The following is a 26444-nucleotide window of genomic DNA, read 5'->3' as shown; positions in this document are numbered from 1 at the left end:
AATCGTCTCGATTAATTTACTTTCATCGCAAATTCGCGGTCACGTTTCGTTTTCATTTTAATACGTTTCTGTCACTTGATTCTACGTATCTCGTGATACGAACTGAGAGAGATCGAACGATCGTTGAAAGCAGAGCACGATGAAAGCACGGATTAGATAACAGCCCTTTTGCCATTTCCGAAATAGTGCACACAGCTTGTGATTGCGAGCTCCATAGTAACCAAAACCAGATATTCTATTTCGAAAAATGAATTTCGAGCTCGCACGTGTCGTCGTTAGTACGACTAGCTTAAACGAAGGCGAAAGAAACATTTTGTTTTTCTGCAATAGTGAATGGATGTAAAGTGGTTTTGAAAAAGCAGAAAGCGTTCTTTCTTCGAAACTCGATCTTGTTACGTTTTCTCGTATCCCCAAAGAGTTCGCAACTGCTGTAGCCTACAAAAGTTTTCAGACAACCATCTTTCTAGCCGAGCCTTAATGGGCAAGCAAGTCAGGGTGCGTAGCGAAAGCGTATTTCATAAAGTGTACACATATCCTCGATATGAGCGCACGAAACGACAAAAACGTTCCTATAAAGTTTCACGCGATTGAACTCGAATTACGATTACTTTTACGATTAAAGTAAGTGTTACGAGTTACTTGTTATAACAACTATTATTTATTGTTATTTATTATCATTTATTCAACTGGATTAAAACTATATTTATTATATATTATACGCTTGGAACTGCAAAAATTTTATTTCAATTTAATCCGTGTGAATAATTGTCCGTGATACGGAGTAATTCGCTTGATGGTTAATTTAACGTAGCTTGCGCGGAACTGCTTAATTTTTCTGCCCGACGACGAGTCCAAGTGAAACGAAAATGAACTTTTACGAATAATCTGAAACGCGGCAACGTGTACGCGGTTACGCAAAAGAAAAGTCTTTGGTTTCTGTGAACGTTGATTTTACTGCTTTTCTGTACCGCGCCGAGGAGTATGGCGGCACGCGAAAAAACTTTTTAAATCTTTACGACTCGAGGGAGAAACGGCGGCGGCCAAATGAGATCAGAGAGATTTCTTGTTGCCATTCTCGATCGTTAGAAGCGCGATTTTTAAAGAGCAACCGAGCGCCTCTCCGCTGAGCAAAAACCGCTTGCCGCAATTTACGATTTACGATTGGAGGAACGAACGCACGTGAGAAAAAAAGATTGCGTAAACCAAAATGAAAATCGGACGAAAAGTAGGATGGAAATTGAAAGAAAGTACATAAATTATAGAGGAACGACTGGAAAAGCCTTCTTTTCCATTAACTTGATTAAAATTCGTTGTCGCTCCGATTAATAGGAACGGAGAAAAGTCAGTACCAAAGGGATGTATTTGACGCGAAGCATAACGTTGGTGCATTTTATGGGACCATGTTTTACAAAAAAAAGATCCATGGCTGCAATGGAGTTATCGTCTCTCGACTGACTGAACTTTGCAGTTTTATCGCTTAAAGGAGAGCGACCCACGCTCAAACACCACCATCGTGAAGATGCTAATCGAGTGTAACTGTGATCGATTACAATTTGCAATTGGAAATTAAACGAAATAGAACTTTAATTACAATCGGAGAATTTCAACCATTGCGACGGTACTGTCCGACAGAAAAGTATTTAGTTCGTACATAGTACGTTGCAGTATACTTCTCCTATGACAAACATGCTTTTGATACAACAAATAATTATATTATATAATATACAGCATAAAAATAGAAAGACACGATAAAAGAAAAAGTGGCTTCTTGAATAAGAACTTGCGAAATTACTCGTACTTTATTCGTTGGACGAGAAAATTTTATGTTTTCGTATTTTCAATTTGTATTATCAGTTCGATGTTCGTAGATTTCCAGTATGTCCGACTTAATACCTGGTCACGTTAAAATCTTACCGAATAATATAAACGCTTAAATCTTGATATTTCCTGCTAAACGAGATACTCTCGTTCTTTGAACTCTGCTCGTGTCTCTTATCGCGTGTACTTTATTTTAAATAGTTTTAAATTACAACCACCAAAGTAACAAAGTAAGAGGTTGCATAAATTGCTAAACAAGGATGAAAAACATTTACTCGCAAGGGTCTATCGCGATTATGCCTGTAACGAAGCAATTCAGAGGCTCGCGTTGGAAAATGGTCGGGAAGGGAACGACGAGAATTTCCTCCCACGTGAACAGAGGTCAACGACTGACTTTTCGTTTCAATTTCTCTGGATGAACAAGAGAGCTAGGGAGCATTGTCGTTTCATCAGATTTTTCGAGGGTAACGAGTGCGTTACTGGCTGGGATACTTTCTTCGTCTTACTCGACGGATAGTTGACGCAAGTTAAATAACAAACTTTTCATCGCGTTTCCACCGAATATCTGTTTCACCCTAGGTTTACCATTTCGTTTTCACGGAAATTTCATTTCCAAACAACCAAAACTCGCTCTCGAGAGTTTCCTGTTACGATCAGTTACACCGCAGAATGCCCAAAATTCAATAAAATAATCCGCTCATCGCGTCCGTTTACTCGTTTTCATTTTTACCGATATCGACATAGCATTGCTTTGTTCCGTGCAGGCTACTGTTCGCGTTTAAATATTTGGCCGTCTTGTCTGCAATAGTAAAATTTCATATAAAGAAAAAAGAAGAACAATGTCACGCTCAACTCGTATCAAAGAATATTTATGAAACTAACAAACGAAGATTTAAATGGTACGCTATCTCCCTGCCTTATGAGGCCCTATGAGTAAAAATGTAATTTTACATTTTTATTTCAAATGGAACGTAATTCACAATCAACGCCACGAAGGCAGCTCGATATTAGAACATGAGGTGTTAATAAGAGAAACGGCCGTCGTATAAAGTGAGACTAATGTTCACGTATTTCTCTTTTTCGCTTTAGAAACGAGAGGGACAGCTCGAATAAGACACGTACGTACTGCGATACGAGATGCGAATCGAATTTACCTCTTCGTGGCACTTTGCGACCTCTCGTAATATAAATCTCACGCACGTCGAGGGAGCTTCCCGACAAATGTCTCGCAAAAGCCGAAGAACATTTCTTCCTAAATAGTATCACCCAGGGAGAAACGAAGTAAATTTCCACGTCTGCAGCGATCGCAATAAAATCTTACTGAAATACCCGCGGAAAAGAGGAACAAGAACAAGACCTGCGACAATCGATATATCTACTTCATCCCAGATTAGCTTTATAGAAGAAGACGTTCCGTGGAAGAAAGATATAACGGGGCTGAGAAATAGAGAGGAGAAGACACGTCCACGTTGATAAATCACATTTTAATATATTCCGCGAGATTTCTGGCGTCGTTTGGTACACCTGCTTTCCACTCTGTTACATAATTTCCTTCTTAATCCAATCGCGAAGAATTTATAATATCCAATGGAAATCGATTGGAAACTCCAGCGTTATTATATTTAATATTTGCGATAATTTTTAAGTCTCTGGTGAGTACCACGGTTCCAAAATTTAACACTGAACATCCGGATAAGGGAAATTTGCAGTTGCAATTTCAAGCATGGAAAAGAAACGGTGCGGAAAGATGGAATTCTGTTTCAATTTTTTCTCGCTTTCGACTTTTTATCGATAAACGTGAATTCAATTTTGCAGAATCGGAATTTAGATCGCTCTCCGAACTGACATACGCTGAATCCCTTTTGCATTAAAGTGAGTCGATATCCTAATTGACGAGAATTACAAACGAGCACATAGGACAGCCTGTTGTTACCAATAATATAATGTACGTAATATCACCCAACATATTATAATCTAACATTGATGTGTCTTTAGAGTATCGCTGTAATTATACAAATTTTTCCATTTTTTCGCTATAACAACAAGCCAACCTCGAAAATATTCTTTTAAATTCCGCTTTTTGTATAATATCAGAAACATAAGCCTGTAGTTATCTTAAATAGCGTATTTGTTTATTGTGCATCTCCTTAGAGTAATACATATATATCTGTTCGAAGACGAATATTCAATTTCGCGCCAGCACGGTGGCTGTAAATATTTTTACCATGGTGTTCGTAAAGTTTGATATCCAGGACAAGATAGCATAAATTTTGGTTGACGTTATCGATTTCTCGATAATTTTCATTTCGGCGCGTACGTGTACGCGTCGATTTGCAGAAACACGCTGATAATAGCCTAAGAATGAACGCGAAATCAATTCGTAATTGACTTGTAGTAAAATATCGTCCCACCGAATATCGACGTTTATTAATATAATTGAATGAATTGTACTAAATATTTTTCTAATTTCCACGCATATTTTCAGATTCGTTTTAAACGATATAATCGCGGTAGTCGGGACACATAATTATGTTAATAATATTTCAAAACGTCCTGTACAACACACATAATATATGTCGCTCAAATATATTCAAATAGCTTCACGATCTTGTATTGTCGCGGATGAAGAGATTCGAACATAGATTTGATCGTTTCTGCCTGTCCTGTCATTTCTCTGTTATTGAGAAGAGAGAGAGCGCGCGCAGAGAGCTGGAGGCACACGCGCGATTTGGAAGCATAAATTTAGTGCTGTGTCGAGGGAAAAGAAGGAAGGCGAGAGTGGCAGTTACGCAGACCTCGGTTTTCGTCGATTCGGCGATATTTTCTCGCCAATGGGAAAAAGGTAATTTGCTGTTCGGGAAGAAATACCCGGACCAAAGAGCCCTCCAGCCGGAACGTGTAATCCTCGGATTTGAAACCTACTCGGTAAACTTCCCTCCAACGAATCTGCCCCGAAAAATTCGCTAAACTAGATCCGTGGAAATCTTATTGCCTCGCGAATCGAATCGCTTTAAGCTTCATCCTCGCCAAAAATATACGCCGGCTGCAAATATGTGTCGATTTCATTTACGTATAGAAGCTACAATCTAACTTTTTAACCGAAGATCGAAAAATTATACCGTGCCCTCGATAAGTATTTTTCGTCGTCTGATTTTAATCCCGCGATTACGTTAAACCGAAACAACTATAAATTACACGAAGCAGTATGAGACTGTCCTGTCGACGAATCCATAGGAAGCTGTTACATGCCAGGTAAAGAGCAAACGAAGTCTAACGTATCCAGGTGAGACACCATGTGAAAGGCGTGGATAACGTAGCACGGGCCGCTTTTCTTAGCCTATTGGCTCACGCATAAAACACCGCCATTCCGGTGCAACCTCGTCTTCCAACGTTTCTCCATATTATTCCTAACTAATTTCTAGTCGATAGAACGCGGTAGATGAAAAACGCAGGAGGTAAGGAAGTTAAATTAGTTCGCAACGTTAACGTGGAATCCGTACATTCATCGTTATCACGGTGGGAGAGCCTGTGCGGTGGGAATCGAATGTATTTTAATTTCGCTAACGAATCGCGATACATGAGTGGAGAAGTCGATTGTTCGATGCGTCGACGTATAATTAGAATAATAGTACCATTAATCGCAATATTAATTCCGCTTTGGCATCGTTACATTACGTTAGTCGAATGAATTATCTCGGAATTTGATGATCCTACACAGATCGGATTCTGCAGTCATGCGATAAATTGCAACGCGTGGTGCGATTCCGGGTCTGTCCACTAAAATCGGGTTTGATGTAGGGTAACGAACAACGCGAATCAAATAATTGGAATAGCAGCGAGTTTCTACTCGACGCGACACCCACGGTCCTTTTATTCTCAAGGATAAAGAACAGCGACGAGTATTTCTATTCTAATCGAAGAAGAGAAACGTACAGGGAAGAGCCACGCGAACTTCTTTGCTCCGTAGTTTTTCTGGCCTTGGCAAGCGCGCGCGGCTTTATCAGAGAAACGAAAGTTTGCTAGGTTAATTAAACGTCTTTCGTACAGACACGTGCAACGAACGCGCCTCGAATTCCAATTGAAGCTGATTTACGATTCATGACCGAAACAGAGCGGATAGGATCAGCTAAATAACGGCATCCTGTTAATCGGTCTCGCGCTGGCCAACCTACACATAATTGATTCCAGCTCGACCAACAAACAGTTGCCAGCTACCAGGTGGCAGCGTGTAAATTTAGTAATTATCCGAATGTATACGGTCGCGATTGAGCCAATTAGGAAACGATTAAACACAGTCCGCACCAAGTACCGGAAGAGGTTCGCGTATTTGCAGGAATAACTTTAGTTTAGTTTGCAGGAACGTATCGCCACACCACGACCGCGATGGCGGGCAAACCGATTTAACCGGAGGATAATCGGTATACTCGGTGTGCATGAATCCCAGCACGATGGACCGTACGCGCAGCTGCGGTGCGAACGGCATAAGTGCGTGCTCGCTACTCGCAGGTGGTTCCCTATGGAATCTACGACGATAAATTTCTGTCTTAACGATCCACCCACCTTGCAGTTGGATTCCGACATGGGCGTAATCCGAAAATGGAAACTAATAATCTGTCATTGAATCCAGAAAGGCAGGGGGACAAATTTCGCGAAGCCACGGAGCAAACACGTAGAGATATCGGTCATCGATTTTCCATAAATGACCAGTGTCATCGAGTACGGGAAGAAATATGTTTAGCCGGATCGGGAACACGGAAGTTTGCCCAATTTTGCGGCTGACGTACTTCATGATTTCCGTAACCCACTTTCCCTCGCGCGCTTGCGCGCACACCTTCGAGAATTTTAATAAAATTTACGGGAAATTCTTTTCTGATATTCATCCGAACGCAGAATGAATTACCACTGGGAACGAACTCTCATCTTCGCGCATCTAATAAATCGTGACATCCGCAGCTTCGAACTTTCTAACGTCGGCGCTAGGAATTATTATGAATACCAAGAGTGTCTGCTTAAAAACGGTGATTGAGAAGTCTGGATTGCGGTAATACTAAGCGCTTCGTGTATGTCGATGGTCCTTGCGATTCGAAATTAACTTTGCTTAAATTAATTGGACCGAAATTACTTCGTGTACTGTGTATAACACACGTCAGACATAGTTAGATAAAAAAGGACATCTCGTTCGATCGACGAAACCATTCAAACCTTTTGTGGCGCGTTTACCTTTACCGTCAAAGAGGGTAATTAGATGTTGAGTCTCCTGGCGTTTCGACGGTAACAGAAGGAAACTTCGATCGTTCTATCGGGCCGTGGGCCGCGAGATCGCCGAATCCGAGCCTGAATTCCGTATTGTTTTTTGCTAAATCCCGGCTAGTTCATTGCAAATTACTCGTTTGCTCGCTTAATAATCCTGTCACGGAGGAAATTTCTCCGAGTACTGGCCCCCGTTTTGGATCTCCGTTGAAGAGGCTGCCGTCGGCAGACAGAGTTAATTCTTAACGAGTATCGATCCCAAGCCTCCGCGATTCGTTGTCATCGTCGCCGTTGTGAAACTTCGCCCTCGGTGACGTTCCTCTTACTCGTAATTATATCGCTAATAAATATCCTGCACCGTACGATAGGCGTTGATTTACGAGGATAGGCTGCGACCAGGCCGACCCTACGGAAAGTCCTCGTTTTAGGACGCTTTTGTCGTGCACCCACGCAAAACGAGTCAATTATCAAGAAGATCGTGTCTCTGGTTCGACGAATGATCGAAGATAAAATGACACGGCTTCTTAACTAATACGTCTTCTCATTGTCATCGACGATCCATTTCCAACTCCGGCCGTCGTCTCTAGCGTCGTTCCACACGTCAAACTTCGTCACGCTGTTCCCCTTTCTTTCTGTTGCAGACGGAACAATTCACGGTCTTGTGGCTGCTGTTCGCGATGATAGTCGTCGGGAATATCGCGGTGCTAATTGGCCTGCAGTGGGGCAAACGGCGTAAGACGCGCATGGATTTTTTTATCAAACAGCTAGCGTTTGCGGGTAAGTTGATCCACTTTCGTTTCGAAAGTTTCATCCGAGTTAGATATATGGGACAATTTCTGTTCGCGCGATGATCAAAGCGAGTCTGCACTTGGTGATCTGATTTCGACGAAGCGATCGAACTGGCAGAGTGCAAAGGACCAACGTTAACACCATTCGACGGTTCGATCGAACGCTTCCTTGTCTATCAGAATTTCGCTAAATCCACCGGATATCTTCTTTCATCCGCGATTTTACTCAGCGTTTATGTCACTCGATTCGAACGAACGCGTAAAGAAGGAAGAACCGAGAACGATATTCCGAAGACGATTCGCATGTAAAACGGTGTCGTATGTCAAGCACGTTGTAAAACAGCCAGTGTATTTTTGTAACTTTGTCGTCGAAGTTTCTCAAGTCTGACACGTTCCAGTGACGGCATTTCCCATTTCTCAAACGACTCGGCTGTAACGTTGAAAAAGAGCAGCGAATATTTCGGATGCTCGAGAAGCACCGACCAAATGTAAACATGCCGCGAATAAAAATCGAGTTACAGAGCTATAAAGATTTACGATAACGATGAAGCATCGGTTTCGTCGAGATGTTCGAGATGCAACGTACCTAATTATGCGAACTTTGATCCGACATTCGAGTCATAGACCTCCTCGAGGCCTACATTCGAGACGCTCGCGCGTATAACGGTCCTGTTTCAAATCCTTCCTTTCCGCCTTTTCTCCCTCCTCCGGTATTATGTTTCTCACGGCATCCGCCCGAAACGCGTCCATTGTTCGCGTTGAAAAGCTCGGCGCCAGTGAGCAAAGGCAAAGACCAGCACAAGCGGTCGTAACTTCAAGGTGGCCTACGTCCGTTAGTTCTCTCTCGAAGCGTTTCACGGCCACCACCCTATCTGGTCTCCTTCTTTTTCTTTCTTCTCCTCTCTTTCCTCGGAGAACAAAATGAAATACCACGCAGCATCGTATAAACGCTTTCTCAAATTGTACTGTATCCTATCTTTTCACGAACTAGATTTAATCGAAAACTGGACGAGAATCTGGTATCGCGATTCGCTTCACGTACAATTGTTTCGTAGAAAGAGGCACGGAGGGAACTTCATCGACCGTAAAGTTATCAATATTGTGCTTTTTAGAAGAAAATCGAGTTTCCAACGAAGGATATTTATCATGGTGGAAACGAAAGCGGAATAAGTTATCGAGTTGAGCGAAAATAACGTTATTTATACATCGAGACCATTTGCATCCAGCCGATAATCATTACGAACCCATTACGAGATGGCTTGGAGTGGACAGTTCGGCGACCAGGCGACTGCTTGCGATAGTATTAGTATAAATGTCAGCCATATCAGACTTGGGGAGAAAAAATTCAATGGACTGAACTGCTTAATTGGTTAAAGTAGTTGTTCAACAAGGCAAGAAATCCGAGCTCGCGTTCTCGATTCGATGGACCAACAGTCTCTCTCTCCGTACGTTAGAAGCAAACGATTAGTATCCCTAGGGAATTCAACTTGATCGCACATCTGAGGGAATTGGGAAGTTTTCCCCTCTGAAAACAAACTTATTTGCTTAATCCTATAACATACAGTTATCCTAACCAGGTTGTATCCAATCCAGCGGACATTCGTCGCGAAATAGTTGATCTATCCTGTTCTTCGTTGTTCCACTTTGACTTACGAGATGTCATAACTTCGGACGTTACTCCGTTACTGCCGCTTTCCTTCGTATTCCTCTGCGTTGTATTCTTCCTTTTTACCGATCCTTGCTTTTATACATTTTTATACTAGCAACAATGAAAACAGGTAGGAATAAAAAGCAATCGAAACATCAGAGGGTAATGGGCTATGGAATATAACGATTCGATGGGCTCTTTTGTCCCATTTGTCGCGAACCTTTTGATAGATTTCCGGAACGATGCTTGTAAAAGTTATTTGCACGCTAGAAAATGCACCAAAATATTGCCGATACCATTTTATGCCATAGAAACGGACGAACGTAAAAAAACACTCCCCCATTTCGCGACAATTGCCCGCTCCGCTCTCGTAAATGCACAAACATACCTGTATATCGGAAAACGAAAGCTCAGCTTCCGTTCTTCTCGAGTCGAAGAGAGAGAGAGAGAGAGAGAGAGAGAGAGAGAGGAGGAAAACGAAAGAAATGGAGCGAAATCGTTCGTATTTTACTCGTATTATCGTTCCAGAGTATATTTCTCGCGGAACGGTTTTATCGGATCGAGAAAAGGTGCATTTGTCGTTCAACGAGTAGGAGCGGTCTGGAAAAAATAGGGTTTAAGGAATAACGCGAAGAGACACGTCGATGGTGAAGAAAAAGGGAACGTGATAAATTTAGGGATCTCTTTATGCAAGTGACCGAGGATTAAGGGACTGGAGCTGAAAGTCGTTTAGAGGCGTAAAAAATTATCGACGAGTTGTATAACGCGTATGAGGTAGCCGACGAACAAGTCGGCGGGGGATAATTCGACGGACAATGCGAAGAATCTCATCTCGCGTGTGAAATAAAAAATCGGGAACGGAACTTTGTGGACTGAACGGTTCGTAAAGTCGGACGCGACATTTGCATGCGAATACGGTGACAACGAAGAGAACGCAATTAAGCAGCTGATGGCGACGGCTGGGCGTCGACGAAATCTGTAAACGACCGTGCTCGTTTACGAGCGGACAACCGCGGCATTTGATCCGTTGTCGTAAAAGAAACGCGTGCAATCGCAAGGGCACGCCGTAAAACTCAAATTCGAGCGCAATTTTTATTCTTCTATCGCGCGTCCCAAGCCGATAAATTACGAAAGAAGCGTAAGACGTAACAGTCCTCACCGAGTTTGAGGAAATAACGTGGTGTAATGTAATAAAAAATGTATCGAGAATATTCGTGGTCGATCGCGTATCAAGCCGCGTCGATTAATTCGTCGGGCTGGCAAAGATCGGCCGCGTAATCCGCGTTATTATAGGCCGATAAATCCAAATCGGGTTTCAATATCAGGGGGTAATGTATGATCCGAGACCCGATCGTTTCGCATGGGAATTCGTAAGATGAGATCTTACTTTCGAGGGTCTTTTTTATGGCTAACCGAATGGCACTTCCAGGCTCGCAACACTTTATATGATATCCTTTAAACCACTTCTTTACGGCTCTTCTCTCGTCCCACGAAAAATCACAGGTTATTCGTAAAATATGTGTTTCAACGTTCCCTAGCTATCTAAGAGTACGTAAAGATTGTACGATTAAAACGATATAACGCGTTGATACGATAGACAAATTGTTTTTTATATGAAATATTATTTCTAGAAAATGTAGGCGAGACTATTTGGTTAAATCGCGGATTACCCGTATTTAAATTGCGAATTTTACTTAATTTTTTCAAATCCGCAACAGCTGGTTTTTTCCCGGAATCTGTGTGTTCGATCGTGTTTATTTTTTATTACACATTTGTTTGCTGTTGTCTCGTAAAAATTCATAGGAATATATATACAAAAAAAAAAAAAAAAAAAAAAAGGAAAAATAGACTGGAAAAAGACTTTAAAATGGATTTAAAATGATCCACGCGTTGTTGGCCATGATACGATTTTTTATAAACATTTTAAAAGCGTCGTTGTAGCTAACGAACGTAATCGCATTCTCCAACCGGTGAGTTTGCTCGTTCATTCATTCGCAAATTAAGCGAACGCCGGGTGGTTACTGTTTAATGATAGCATTGCCCATGAATCGTCTCTCCACACTAGATATCTCATTACAGATTTATTGGTAGGCCTGATATCCGTGCTAACGGATATAATTTGGAGAACGACGGTGACCTGGCACGCGGGCAACGTTGCCTGCAAATTGATAAGGTTCATGCAAGCCGTCGTTACGTACAGTTCTACATACGTACTTGTCGCATTGTCGATCGACAGATATGACGCCATTACCAGACCCATGAATTTCACCGGCAGGTGTAAGTATACAGTAGTTTGTATATAAGTGTAGGTATTGCAATTGATTCCGTTTACTCAAATTTAACGCGTATTCGATCTTAATATCGTATAATTAGAACAATATATTTCAATAATATAATTCTAACTAGATCGTAGATATTTCTACAAATTCATATTTCCACGAATATTTTATCTACTAATTCTTATAACGAGCACTATTGTATATTCAGGATATTTTACATATTTTTGCATATTATGTGCATTCTGTGCATTGTTTCGTTTTCAGATTCCCCATAAATGCGTAAAAATCCGCAGTCTACTTATAATTCTCAAACTTTTAATTGAACGTAAAAGAGGATATTATATTTTACTGTAGCTTCTTGACGTTTCATCAAATTTTATACCAATACTAATTATATTATCGTTGTATCTTCGATACGTGAAAGTAAAAATTCCCAACATGGCGCTATTTTCGTGGTTTTTTTTTACTGAGAACGACTGGATATTTAAATATTTCGCCGGAGAGAATCGAATATCGCATCGCATCTATCAGCATCGTTATTGCTCTCGATTCGTTTAAAACAACCGTACGAGACGCGATTTTTCGGAGATTCGGCACAGCAGATCGGGTTGGTAATACGAAAGGTCCGTTTTGAAGTTGACGATTTTTGTACGAGCATCTGGAGTTTCTCGGTACAATATGTATTTACCACTGGCCAAGAGATCACTCTTGAGCGGTAGATTAGCAAGCGTAACGGTTTTATTTCTCCTTTATTTCATCGGGTTGTAACGTAGCGGATGTCGTAAGAAGCGCGGCTGCGGATAGAAAGGTGAAAACCCACAGCGAAATAAAACGACTACGGGTACGGTAATTACGAGCCACAACGTCGTCGATGACGTGACATTAACGAACTCACTTTCAATAGTCTCGATGTGAATTCCGTATTAACCCAAGATGATATTTCACGAGCGATAATCGCGATATTCCTTTTGATCCAAACGAATAACGGTGCATTGTTGCATTAGAGTGACGAAATGTTTCTCGAGGAAGTTCCTTTATTGCGCTATCGGCCACGATTACGTTCTTTCTTTCCGTTTTCTTCTTTTTTCGTCCGCGTCACTCGCCAGCTGTCGTGGAAGTTTCACGAGCGCGAAAACGAGGAAACTTGGCGATACGCGACAGTCACGGATCCGCGAACTTACATCTGTTCGTATGCCTCGTACCACCGAATGCGCCGTGACATCGAATCTCCCCTGGAATTGCATCGCCCTACCCTTCTGTAACCACGTGAAATTGACCTAAGACCGGAAATTCAACTTTAATCGCAGGGTGGAGAGCCAGGGCTCTGGTGGTAGCTGCCTGGGGCTTGTCGGCATTGTTCAGCGTGCCGATTATTTTCCTGTACGAGGAAAAACGCATACAGGTATACGGTAATTTGCCATTCATCGCGTAACATTCATAGTCGAGGAATCAGATTAATTATGCTCGAATTATGCTCGTTTCCATTATGTTTCTCGGATATTTGCAAGCAGATTATTGGATTCTTCTTTCTCTCCGCAATTTATGTTACTTAGGAAACACATTGCTGAGACGGAAAATGCTTTCATGCGATTTAAATCCTTAATCCTGATTTCGTTTAATGTTCTGTAAAAGAGAGTCGATTTTACCGAACGTCAGTGTGCAATTCGAAGCAGAACTTTCTTTCGTAGCATTTCGTTAAGAATTGTACATTTAAACGAACACCGTTGGCCTAGTTTTGGTAAATCGGTCGTACTACGAGTATAATCGGCAGGATCGTTTACCAGGGGAAGACACAATGCTGGATAGATCTGGGATCTCCTATGCAATGGAGGATCTACATGAGCCTGGTCAGCTTTACCCTCTTTATAGCCCCTACTCTGATAATAGGGGGCTGTTATGCCGTGATCGTAGCTACTATATGGTCGCAAGGAGGGGCATTACGTCAGGGACCTACTCGAGACACCAGGAGAGCATCGTCCCGAGGACTCATTCCCAGGGCTAAAGTTAAGACGGTCAAAATGACTCTCGTTATAGTGTTCGGTGAGTAAAACCAAATCATGTTTCGAGTTTTACGAATTTGTAACTATAATCCCAGAAGCCAAAGCGAAATATTATCTACCTCACTGAAGTATCGTTGCTCAGGAAGGTATTTGGACGCTCGCGACAGAGGACTTTGATCTTCGTATTATATGCATTATATTGTATGAAACATTAACAAATTTCATTAGCTCTATAACGAGACGCGTTATGTTTATTTATACCAGTGTAAAATAACGATAGTGCAGTTGCATAACAGTGTTAAGGAAATCTCGTAATACGTACTTCGTATAAGGTACATAATATATTTGTAAAAGGTGTGTACAAATGTTCAAATACTTTCGCGAGCCTGTGTATATTTGAAGCTGCAAATCCGCGTGGCGTATTTAGACGACAGATTTATGTCGCGTAAAAGAGGGTAATCGCGAAACTTTCGGTCATGCCAAACTTCGCGACGTCTAATTCGTGAAATGTATGTTGGAACATGATTGAGCAGTTCGCAAAAAGGAAAACTATGACCGTAAGAGGTACAACGATAAATAATTGAAATTTCTTGATACGATCGAGCTCGTTAACCGCGTAAATCGTCCGATACGACGGCATAAAAATTTAATGAACATACGTAGTCGAAGTTTGCAACGACCAAACTTGTCCAACGATCGAAACTGTGTTTAATCGGCTACGATAAAACGTAACGTCCTTTCCATCCCTGCTTCGCCCTTTCTCTGTACGATTATATTTGCACCGCGTAAAAAGCTACGCGGCTAAGGAGATAAGCGAAAATGGTTCTCGACCTCTGTCTCAATTCCCTCCGACTTCTCTCACGAATCACTGCTCAGAGATACATACCATGTACTGAGAAAAGTTGTGTCTCGTGAGATCGGTGCAGGGAATCCTTTAGATTGAATTTTCTTTCGTGATCTTAACCGGTGTCGTCTCGTATCGTCAAGTATTAATTACTATTCGTTCTTCGAGTATTTTCTTCCAACCATAACGATTCCTGACGCTGGTAATTTTCCAAATTAACCACGGAAAGAAATGAAAATGAAAGTATAATTTCTTATGAATTCGACAAATGCGACGTCCAATGGTTTTAAGACTGCTGCAGTCTCTTACTCACATTCGAACGAATCGTGTTCTCCTCTATAGTTTCTCAGATTCGAGGAAAATATGAAAGAATCGTTATTAACGTGTGTAATTTTTCACTGATGATTATCTTAAAACGTTTAAAAACCCCCTTCGATAGAAACTAAAGCGAGACTGAGAATTGAGACTTCGAAAACTGTAACAGATAGTGTCAAAGTTCAAACGAAATTATCTTCGCTGCAACCAAACTAAAGATCCTCGGGAGAAGATGACAACTTGGTTTGTATTTGTCAAAGATTCTGTGAAAGCTTCGAGTCCTTGCCTCGTTCAAAGCACCAACCTCTTTCCTTCGTTTCTCGGGGGAACGGGTTTACGTGTAGCAGGAATTGCCTGGTCTAATCAGATTCGTTTCTCGAAGATGTCTCGGCTAAAATTTCTTCTTTTTTAGCTGACGAAGATCGTTCTCAGCGGAACCGATCAAATGAGATCGAGTTCTGTCCACGCAACTCCCTTCGGTGTACTGCTGTGAAAGCGAGGAAGCTATTCAAGTGGATACACCACGTATATTACAATATATTTTTCCTACGAAACAACCGATATAGGTCGATATTTTGTATTAAAAAAAATTATTTAAGCGCTTAACGCGATATTCTCGCGATTTTTTTTTCACCATTGATCGTGCCATGATCACGTGATGCTTAAGCATCGCGACCGAGTTCAACAAACTCGTAAACATTCAGTGTTTCTCTCCATATAACAATAAAAGCGTTCATTCGTTACTACAAGCAGGGCGCATCGTAGAATGCCCTCCTTCATGCAAATCTGGGAAAGCTTTCGATTATTCTCGCACTCTGTGCGGTCCGTTCCGAGACGAGAGATCCTCGAGAAGTATGTTTGAGTCTTAAGATTCGTTCAACAGAGTCTCCACTTTTGTCACTTTGTTCTAACGCAAAAGCGATATTTTTTTATTTCGTTCATTTTACCGATCGAAACTTCTAACAAACGCGTGTTCAGCATAATATATGGACTCGTGAAGCGTGAAAATATCAAATGACGATTAATCGCGAGAAACGGAGGCGAGACTTCTTTATCCGATAAAACAAAGAAACGTTCAAAAGATTTCAGGACAGAGATCGCCTACCGTTGTTCAGCTGACAGACGAGAGAAATTAAGGCTCGCGAAACGTCCGGTCCTCTGACGATTAATTCCTAGCTTTACGTTTCGTTGGGCAATCTTACGAGTAGATGAAAGATCCTGAATGTTGAGATCGCGTCATTATCCTCCACTGTTTCCGATGTATTTCACCGCCAGCGCCTTAACACCGAAAGGCTTAAGACAAGACTTAGTTACCTACATATTACATTATACATTTCCTTTCTTTCGTCATAATTTCTCGTTGTAGGATATCGCTATATATTACATATTTCAACAAAGAGGTCATACCATTTCACGACAATTTATTTCACTCGATTACCAGGCCCGAATATCCATACCATGAAGGTAGAAGCAAGGATCTCGCGCGACGTTTCACGATTACGAGAAAATTGATTTACTAGCCATCTCTTCTACGCTGCGATACATTCTCCGTCTCTTAAAAGTCCCCGTTCGTGCGTTTCTTTGTCGCTTTGAAAGAACGATTCAACGAGATCGCAGGTAGATAATATTATAAAGCTAATTGTAAGGATAAAAATAGACATTCCTATGAAAAATGCTACAGATGTACGATCAAAGACGAGCTTCTATTCATGTAGATCTTTCAATATTTCAGTATTCATTCTTTGTTGGAGCCCATACATAGTGTTCGATCTGCTGCAAGTTTACGGATATGTGCCGGAGACCCAGACTAACATCGCCGTGGCCACTTTCATTCAAAGTTTAACACCTCTGAATTCAGCGGCGAATCCGATTATATACTGTCTCTTCAGCACGTCGTTTTGTAAAACCGTACGGTGAGTTCCTAAAACGCCAAAACCCCTCGAATACTCCTTATCAGAAGTAGAGATAAAGTACCACCTCAATGTTTGAACAGACCAAGGAATTTAAACCGAGTAGTTTCCTCGACAGAGAAGAAGAACTTAGCATGAGAAAGCTTAGAATCGAAGATTAGTTTCGATGTTCGAAATTTAAAAAGTACAAAGTATTCCAATATATTTTATCTTTTCTGCTGTTCATCCTTTGCAATGATAATTCTTTTCCTTTTATTCTCAGCATGCGAAATAGATCTTTTACGTCAAGCGTGGATTGCACAAAGCTATATCAACCTGGACGTGTTAATAGTTAGAAAAATGTATAACTAGACTGCGGATTTTATGCGTTTATAAAAAATGTTGTTTCAAACATTTTAACAAACTTAAAGACGGGTGCATACGTTTAGAAATCTGCGGATTGAATTTCTTTCAAAAAAAATATTATTTCTTCGTATTTTTTAATGGAATATTAAGCAAGTATGCAAAAACTTACCAAATACATACGACGATTCTGGTTCCATAGGAACATACAGGCGATCTCGTGGGTTTCTGGATGGTGTGCAACGAATCCCCATCATTGTTTCGGCACCGGTGCTCCGAACAGCAGCACCAGGACAACGGTAACGACGTCGTTGACGGCGCAGTCTTCGAGAAGAAGCGGGCACATCGCCATGCTACACTCCACCACCAGGAAACGTGTTATGGTGTCTCTGGTTTAAGGAACGAACGATGGGAACTGCATCTAGAATTCATATTAGATATACGTAGAATTCTTCCGCCTAACGGCTCCTGTTGAGCTTCGACAAAGAGGCCACAAGTATTACGAGTCTCCGAAATTATGTTCGATACTTCGTCTACATTTCTCGAATCACCACACACGAATCTTTCAATCATCATAGAACTTTGTTTTATCTTCTCTTCGATTCTTTATCTCTTCCTTGTCGAGAATTCAAGGGAATGAAATTGGGACTCGTTGTTGCGATACAAAGTACAATCTACGTGTTATGTAATGAATATTGGAATCATAATTTGGGAGACCGCGGAGAAATGTGAATAAAATAAGTTTTCTATTCCCGCATTTACGTGATCAGTATTTTAGGCGAGATCGTGCACGGTCCTTATATTTTTCATCCTCTGAGTGAAACGTAGCATCTTCTTATTAATGAAATTTTCAAAATGTCAAAGTTGTTCGGAATTGCGGTATTTGTACAAGAAATTTACTAATAGCGGCAAACGAAGGCCGAATAGCGAGATACGGCTCTACGACCGACCAGCAATATCGTTTCGTTAAATAAACTCCGATTTAATGAAGCCGTTCGCCAAGTTTCAGGAGGATGAAAGGAACATTAACCTGGCAATTGATCAGCCTATGTGGAAAATGATACGCTCAAAGTATACATGTACATATATACATAGCGAACGAACGGCAGCTTCATGTGTATATACATATGCACGTTTTATAGTCGCGCACGCACGCACACGCGTATACATATTTGCACGCAGGCCAGATACACACCTACACACGTGAAACCATAAATGTGTAATATATTCATGTATTCCATCCGTTCGCGATCGACGCGAAAACGCTCGGCCCTTGAGGTGGGTTACTTTATTAGCGATCTACGGGAACGATAAATCTCTACCAGCAAGACAATTCCTCGTATCGATTCGCATCTCTACGAACAAACACAGTTGTGCAACAAATTCATCTTTGTACCTTTGAGCGATCGCGAACCTCTCTATCGTGAACACTCTGTCAAGCACTAAAATGAAACACTGCTGCAATGAAAACAGCTTCGTTCGAACATGCGAAAAGATTTACCGTCCATGAATCGGAACGGCAAGATTTAATTGTTTAATCGACCACTTGAACTTTCCTACTATGTATTGTGTTTCAAGGTTGAAAAAACCCTTTTATAACGCAGTTAGATGTTACGAACATGCTACGTTTAGATACCAGTAGATGAAGCTGTATTCGTGATTCGTCTATTCGTTATTTATTGCGCTCTATTAAGAAAAGAACGAACAAGAATAAGAAATAAGTCATGAAAGATAACGTGGCCACTACGTCTTCGCGTGATATGAATATTTTCACTGTGCACAAAGTTTGTACATACTGTCGAATAAACTCGTGCAGAACGCGCTGAGTATACCTTTTCCTTGATTTCTTTGTTACTTTTACAGTTTCTGACCATCGAATTAGAGCCACGCGTAGAAAACTTTACTTCTCTAACTGCAGCGAATCATACGAACATATATGTATTCAGTTAAATAAATGAGAAATTGCTGTATGCCATTCAAATTACGTAGGCGATCATGTTTATGAATATATATGATTTGTTGCTATTACTATATTCTATCGAAGAACATCCACGTAACTCATATAATATCCCATAAAGACAAAATTCAGAATATTTATAAAAAAAAAACGACATAAAAGTAGCGCGTACGGTGCGTGCTAGAAAGACTATGAGACGTAGCCAGAAAGAAGAGAGGGAACATCAATTACTAACATGTATGTATAAATAACACCTCAGTAATTAACGAAACTTGCTATCAGAATTCGCCCATGAATGTGAAATACAAAAGGAAAGTAAAAACTATTGAAAGTTGTGAGTAATCCTAATACGATAATCGGAGATCGTAAATATCACTATACTCGCTGTACATTCTTCTAATAAATATTTATACTTCGTCATCTTCATGAATCGTCGACCTCTGTAAATGTCGTTTTAATCGTAATGTCGATTTAATATCAATTATTTATTGTACTCTATTAGGAAAGGAGAAACAGAACTACGGCTTGTTACGACATTCGTATTTTCACTGCAGACAAAATTTGTACATACGTATCGTCGAATAAACTCGTCCATAATACCCATATGTAATCTGTTCCTCACTTTCTCCGCTTTTGAATCCCAGGATAATATTCTCTCGATAAATCTCTATAGTACTTTGTCATCTTGCTCGTCGTTCGTCGAGAATCCTCGTAATCCCCGAAGCTTTAATAAATCTTCTGCTCGAGCAACATCGCTTCTCACCTATGATTTCTCGGGATGGCCAATTACCGTGTTCGGCGATCGCGAGAGACACGCAATTGGCAGATATTGCCTTCTCGACGATCGGTACAATTAGCTCGCCTCAAACGCGTGCTAATTCACAGCGAAACGCAACCGCTCCATTTCTCCGTTCGCTCTTCTCGCCCGTTTTACGTAATTTCGTGCGCGGCGCGAGCTCGTAAAGAATTTACGAGACCAGGCCACGCACATGGACAAATCACGCGGAAAGAGCGGAACGTCCACCATGAAACGAAATAAAATTTCTTCGCATTCCACCATTTCCTTTTACGGCCTACGCTGTACCGGCTGTAAAATTCAACGGCGCGGTGGCGCCGTGATAAGTCGGGGATGAAACGACCATGCTACCCTTTTTATTGCCGCTTATTTACTCTATTTCCGAGCGGAACGATTCGCACCACGATTCTGCGACCACAGAATTAATTTTGATCCAGCTCCCTTTTCGTCCAGAGGAGAATGTCTTGTATGATAGATCACGAGGTTTTTAAAACATCGGTCTGAGTCATAGCGAATCATAGTGAATGGGACAATTCTAGAGCATTTCAGTGGTTATTAAACAATGTGAAACGTAAAGCGGAAAGTCTTTTTAACGCAATTTGCCTTCGTTGAAGAATTTTCGCAAAAACACTTTTTAAAATCAAATCGCTTAAAAGCTGCATTATGAATTTATAGTTAATTAGGATTCGAGTATGAAACCTGTACCTTTTCTATCTTTTTATATTATATGAAAAAACTATTAAAAATTGGGTATCAAAGACTACGGACAACGCGGATATGTTGGTCGAACTTACGTGGGTAGATCAAAGCAAACTTGCAAAGAACATCTATAACACCTGTCATTCGTATTGTCGTTCCGTGTCTCCTCTACAAAAAATTGTGCACGATTCTTTTTCTCCGCTTTCGTTTGCTTGTATAGAACGTAAAGCTATTAACAGACAGCTGACAAGGCACGTGAAGCAACGCACTTTAGTTTGCACCTAAAGTCAAACAAAAGATCAACGAGGATCAACTGCACGAGGAGCCATCAGAGAAAATTTCAGGGTAATAAGGCCGCGCGTGAAACCAGTCCGTTCTGTTTTAGAGGACCACTCGTAGTATCATGTGAAGACGGAAGGAGCGAGGAACGTTTCTCGTGATCCCGGACGCGGTGAACTTGCCGATCAGTTTCAGGCATCCTCTCGGATCACGGTTCCTGCGATATTGACAATCGGATAAGGCGAACGGAAATCTTGTAAATCTGTCGCATTATCTGCCGAGTAGCTTATTTCCAAGATGTCTTGTATTCATTATCGGCAAGCAAACCCTCCAAAAGAAAGAAATTACTTCGATGGCCAATACAATCGCTATGTGGCTCACTCTTACTCGCCGAGAGTCACAACTCCGGAGACTTATAGAAGCGGTACGTATGGCGATTAAGTTCTCAAGTACAGCCAATTAATCGATCAACCTGTCAACCGGCAAGACGAGCTAACTCGTATAATTTCTTTATTCAGAAATTCTTTTTCTTCTTATGTATAGCTTAATTTTTGTTACGAATAAATAGAAAGGCTCGTAACAGAAGCAACCCCAGTCCATATTCTTAATTTTGCAGGAAAGCAAAAGAATACTCTAGCGTCTACTTAAGTTATGAAGTTGTGGATTTTATAACAATGGTTGTTTTTATAATGTCGTGTTTGTTAAATTTGTATTTCGTAATTGTAAAAGTTCTTGATTTATGGACGATCCGATTAACAGGTTAGAAGAGCAGTTAATCAATAGGTTCAATTCATAGGACTCGTTGAATTAATCGTTCTGTACTTCAGCGTTTGTTTGTACTCGCAGGTTATTGCGCCGGGTGGAGGACGCTGGAATTTCAGGGAAACGGCGCCGAAATTCCGACGACAGGTAAGGTGGAGCGTTCAAAACGAAATCGTTCGTCAATCGATCTAGCTAATAAAATTCTTGAAACGTACACGTGTGCATTCGTCCATGAATAAGGGAATGATCCGTTTGATACTTGAAACGTCTTCTCGATGTCGGCTGTTGCGAGCATTATCCATCCCGGCATCGATTGCTCGTTGATGTACTATTCCCTCGAAATGTTTTCGATGTATGCTGCTTTTGACAAATAATATTCATTTTTTCGCACGAACGGATGTATATATTGGTATTCTTGCGTTTTACAAGTTACGTAGGATGTGTGCTTACCTCGTGTTCATTCGATCCTCAATTTCTTAACCGTGCAAGAAAAACATGGAAACGTAGGATTTTGAGGCCCTTAACAGTATAATTTCTGGAACGATTTAAATTCGCAATATAATATTTATAAATTAAATAATATTATTTATAACGTTAAAATGATAATTTTATAGATTTAAGCGTAATACGGAGTAGAATGTTTCTTCTAGAACTAGAACGTAAAACGTATGGATAGAGGCTTAGCCTTTCTTCTGTATTCTTTCATATACTTTTCATTTTTGGCATAAGTTTTATATTTTAATCGCCAATAATTCTAAGATCGGTGTTCGTTTCATGCAAGTATTAGGTGGTTGCAAATAACCAATCGCCAGCGTGAAACTCGTGAACATAATAATCAAGCTTGCGAATATCGATAATAAATTACGTAATAAATTACAACGAACGTTCTTTATCAAATGAAATTAAGATCTCCGGCTACGATGAAGCGCGTACAATTTATTAAAATGGAAATCTTTCTTCCTTCTTTATCTTGTTAGCGAGGGCTGATCTATCGTATGGAGACGCCCGAATGCAAAGCGGAAGGATGACGCCGACGTTAAAGCAAGAGACAATGAAACACGGGGACACGATCACGCTCGAAAAGATACAAACGAAGATCAAGTTCCTCGAGGACAGCAATATAGTTATGCAGACGCGCAATCAGAATCTTATCACCGAGAACAAAGCCCTCGCGTCTCAGTGAGTATTAATACGCGAACAATGGACAACCTTAATCGATATTCTTCCGGCTTGCACGTGAATACACAGATCGCCCGATGAAAAAGGTGATTGAGAAACAAAGAGCATGATTTTTTGCGGCTTGGTCATTACTTGCGTCATCCACATCGATCGTCCTTAAAATACGAATTTTTCTATCCTTCGACAAATTTAAAAATAATTTTCAGTCTATTTTATCAGTTACTACGTCTCAATTTTCTATCTGTTCTATGTGCTATCTACTTTCTTCAAAAAGTTTTCTTTGATGTTTTCTATCTACGTTTCAAAGAGAAGATTTTATTTTATTTGTGTTCTGTGAAGTTGGTCGCGTCCAACTTCGTTTATTAAAGCAATATTATTGGATCTCTTTGTACAGAGGCCGAATTAAAAAAAAACCTTTATGGTAATTTTAATTAGTGATAATGAAAATACTTTTAACTCGTTTTAGAATAAAAATCTGCCCTTCGAAAGATACAACGAGTCAAGTTTTTCAATTGCTATAATTTTTCCCCGACGTTGTCTCTACATCATTGTCTGACCACGGTTTACGTTTCGCATTCTGGTTTCGTATTTAATGACTTTCGACTGGCTTTTCTTACACACGCTCATATTTTCCTTTCTTCTCTTTTTCTAACCGAGAGCAAGTATTCCGTGCGTTGAATAATCCTCGTTTCTAACGTACGGTCCCTTTGTAAGACTCAAAGAGGAACGGGACGAAGTGAAAAGGCTAGAGAAGAGGCTGACGTTGCTGCGAGAGGAACTTGATTTCGAAAGATCGAAGATCGAAGGGATGAAACAAGAGGCAGAAGAAGTCAGAGTACGAACTTCTACGTGGTTAGCTTCTTTAAGAAATTGCATTTCACTTTGACTTTTCAGAAAAGACAAATGCCGATGGTCGAAACAAAGGGAACGTCGACAACGAATATCATAATATCTAAGACTGATCGTGGAGTTCAAGTCTGGGCGGTATGCATGGCTTGTCAAAGAAAACTGGAAAGTTGCGAGAAACAACCACCCACCGTCATCATCACCAAGTAAGTACATCGTTGTCCTTGCTTTCACGTTGAATGGTGTACGCTCGTCAAGATAACTCGAAATAATCGAAATAATACTTCGTTTGAAACGATGTCGTTGGATCGATCTGATTGAGATCTGATTACGATAGATCGGAATTAGAAGTGTTGGAAAAAGATATGCAGACTCTTCGAGATACCATAATCGCGCGAGAACAAGCATGGGACAAGGCCATGGAACGCGAGCACAATTATAGGCAACAGTTGACGCGACTCACCACGGAAACAATCACGGCTCGTCACCTTTCCGACACGCGCTACGAAGAGCTCAAAACTGCGACAAACGCGCTGCAGGTAATAATTGGGAGGGTTTGCACTAACGAGAAGACGGCTGTAATTAAATTACATTTACCAGGAGAGAAGAAAAGATATACAATAGCCCGTAGAAACTTTTGTGTGTGCGTCGTGTGTGTTGTATAAAACAATCTGAAATTTCATTGGCACTGAGATAATGAGATACAGCTTCTATGGCTATATTGTTAAGAAACCAACCTGAAAATTGTTGGTTTACTCAAATTGCTGAAAAATGCCTCTTTATTGCAAACCTTCGGTTATTTAATATCGCGATAATTAAGATATTAGGCTACCTCGGCATATCTAACAATCCCGATTGATTCGCTTTTAGGAAAAAGAATCAGAATTTAAATCGACTCAAAAGGATAACGCATATCTACAGAAATTGATCGCGAAGATTTACAATAGCTATCAAAGGTAATATAATTCTCTATGGTCATCAAATTGCTACTGAACGTTCTCATTCTCAACCTCATTCTTGCGAGTAATCGGAATAACCGTTCGAGATTAAAGGTACTAGGTTATAGGGAAAAAGAGAAAATGAAATAAATCCACACACATATTCGTTAGAACGATAAAAAGAGCATAAGTAAGAGGAAGGGAAATGCGAGAAAAAAAAAAAGACAAATAGTATGGCGTAGAGTTCTCACTTTTTACTGGGACAGCAAGCTCCTATCTCTAAAACCAGGTTACACTCTCCGCATTTTAGTCGTTTCATTAGCGAAACGTCCGCCGTAATGTACCGCCGAGAATGTCGCTTCAAATTTCGCGTTAAGAGATACGAGCTTCTTTCTCAGCGCTAGACACGGTGGATTCTCACTTGTTCTTAGTTGTCTACGCGTAAAGGCACGCACATTATAATAGTTTCTACGATATAACAAAATCATGCATTACAGCATCAAACACAAATAATACCAATACATGCAGCACCAATACCAATAGATATAGTAATACACAAGGCGGCACGTGTATTCTAGCTTCGTAACTAATTGAGTCAGGGCTGAATTGTTTATTTAATTTGTGATTACAGAGGGCAAGAAGGATATCAAAGAAGCAATTTGACAGCTGATATTAATGAGAAAGATCAAAGATTTATCGAAGACATTGCTCGACGAGCATCCAGCGGAAAAGGCAAACAGAAACCGAAATTGAAAAGTTCCTGTTCGGAAAGAACCGCACATTCTGCCGTTTATCAACACAGTCCTCGTGACAAAAGTTCGAGATCTGCTAAGGATCAAGCAGGTTGTTTAAAAGAACCGAAGCGCTAATGATAACTCCTTCTTAACGATATCAGGATCTTTTATTGAAAATAAGAAAATATGAAATTTGTACATGCCAAAAATGCAATTTTTAAGCTAAATTAATCTTTGATCTTCGTTATTTTAATCGCATATTTAACTATGACTGCAAGAACAATCAATATTTGGATTCGTCTGGATTAATCTAATAATCCCCATAGGGAATTTTATGTAAAATCAGAAGATAAATAAATACCATCGATATCGAAGGCGATAAAGCCAATACATAGCTATGAAAAGACTCATTACTATAAAATTATGAACAATATAAAAACAATGATATCTTACCACAACACCTGTCGCGGGGTAATATAAACAAACGTCTAATCACTTCGACTTTCTTCACTAAAATGACATCCCGCGCCCCGCCGCGGTTTGCTCAGTGAATTTTGGTTAGCGAGAAATGGGGAAACCTTCCAGCAAGTCGAACGTACAGAAATACGAATTTTCAAATGTCAGATTTCTGAAAGGGATATATTTTCAGTAATGAGCATATTTATGTCCCAAACAAACAAATAATACATTAGACCGAAATACGCAAATATAAGTAAACGTAAACACGCGTAAGCTAATTAATTAAAGCTAATTAATTTGGATGAACAAAATTTATGCATTTGAAATGTGGATACCTGCGTTTAGACATTTAATATACGTGTCATCGTTTAATTTGATTAAATAAAATTGATTAATAGATAGAAAGCATAAAAATCATAATTTTTAGTCTGAAATAAAGTAGTATTCTAGACCAGAAAATTTTAATTATATCTTATAAATGGGGAAGAGATAAACGACAAAAAAGTAAATTATATGTATTTTGTCTGTTATTATAACACAGAATGCATCTTGAAGCTTATCTTTGTATATTTTGTCCATAAAACAAGCACAAAATGTACAT

General features: G+C 40.3%; 2 protein-coding genes across 10 annotated transcripts in view; both read left to right on the top strand.

Annotated features, from left to right (window-relative positions):
• The window catches only part of LOC126875479 (cardioacceleratory peptide receptor), a 39512-nt gene extending 20482 nt beyond the window's left edge, over positions 1-19030 (top strand). For 6 of the 9 annotated variants that reach the window (XM_050638425.1, XM_050638427.1, XM_050638421.1 and 3 more), the window contains 6 exons: positions 7710-7845; positions 11584-11781; positions 13091-13185; positions 13568-13823; positions 16675-16855; positions 17397-19030. In XM_050638425.1, coding sequence (XP_050494382.1) covers positions 7710-7845; positions 11584-11781; positions 13091-13185; positions 13568-13823; positions 16675-16855; positions 17397-17592 — 1062 coding nt within the window. In that variant the 3' untranslated portion in view covers positions 17593-19030. Of the gene's footprint in view, positions 1-2602; positions 3764-4416; positions 4661-7709; positions 7846-11583; positions 11782-13090; positions 13186-13567; positions 13824-16674; positions 16856-17396 lie in introns of those variants that run through there. The other 3 variants (XM_050638428.1, XM_050638426.1, XM_050638429.1) reach the window with 3 other exon arrangements.
• A 776-nt stretch (positions 19031-19806) lies between these two features.
• On the top strand, positions 19807-26377 carry LOC126875483 (uncharacterized). The gene is made up of 7 exons (XM_050638433.1): positions 19807-21349; positions 21772-21834; positions 22665-23701; positions 23761-23918; positions 24050-24251; positions 24583-24668; positions 25282-26377. The coding sequence occupies exons 3-7, from the start codon at positions 23675-23677 to the stop codon at positions 25517-25519; spliced, it is 711 nt and encodes a 236-aa protein (XP_050494390.1). The 5' UTR covers positions 19807-21349; positions 21772-21834; positions 22665-23674; the 3' UTR covers positions 25520-26377.
• The last annotated feature ends 67 nt before the right edge of the window (positions 26378-26444 follow it).

Source organism: Bombus huntii, chromosome 18 (genome assembly GCF_024542735.1).
Source record: "Bombus huntii isolate Logan2020A chromosome 18, iyBomHunt1.1, whole genome shotgun sequence".
Lineage (NCBI taxonomy): Eukaryota > Metazoa > Arthropoda > Insecta > Hymenoptera > Apidae > Bombus > Bombus huntii.
The sequence above is the reverse complement of the archived record's forward strand: the minus strand, read 5'-3'. Positions and strand labels throughout refer to the sequence as shown.

What these genes read in the sequence shown, in the direction of transcription:
- LOC126875483 (XM_050638433.1), top strand. Translation starts at nt 23,675, where the DNA reads ATGAAACAAGAGGCAGAAGAAGTCAGA. An exon ending in CTGCGACAAACGCGCTGCAG is followed by an intron (nt 24,252 to 24,582) that starts GTAATAATTGGG and finishes ATTCGCTTTTAG; the next exon opens with GAAAAAGAATCAGAATTTAA. An exon ending in ATTTACAATAGCTATCAAAG is followed by an intron (nt 24,669 to 25,281) that starts GTAATATAATTC and finishes TTGTGATTACAG; the next exon opens with AGGGCAAGAAGGATATCAAA.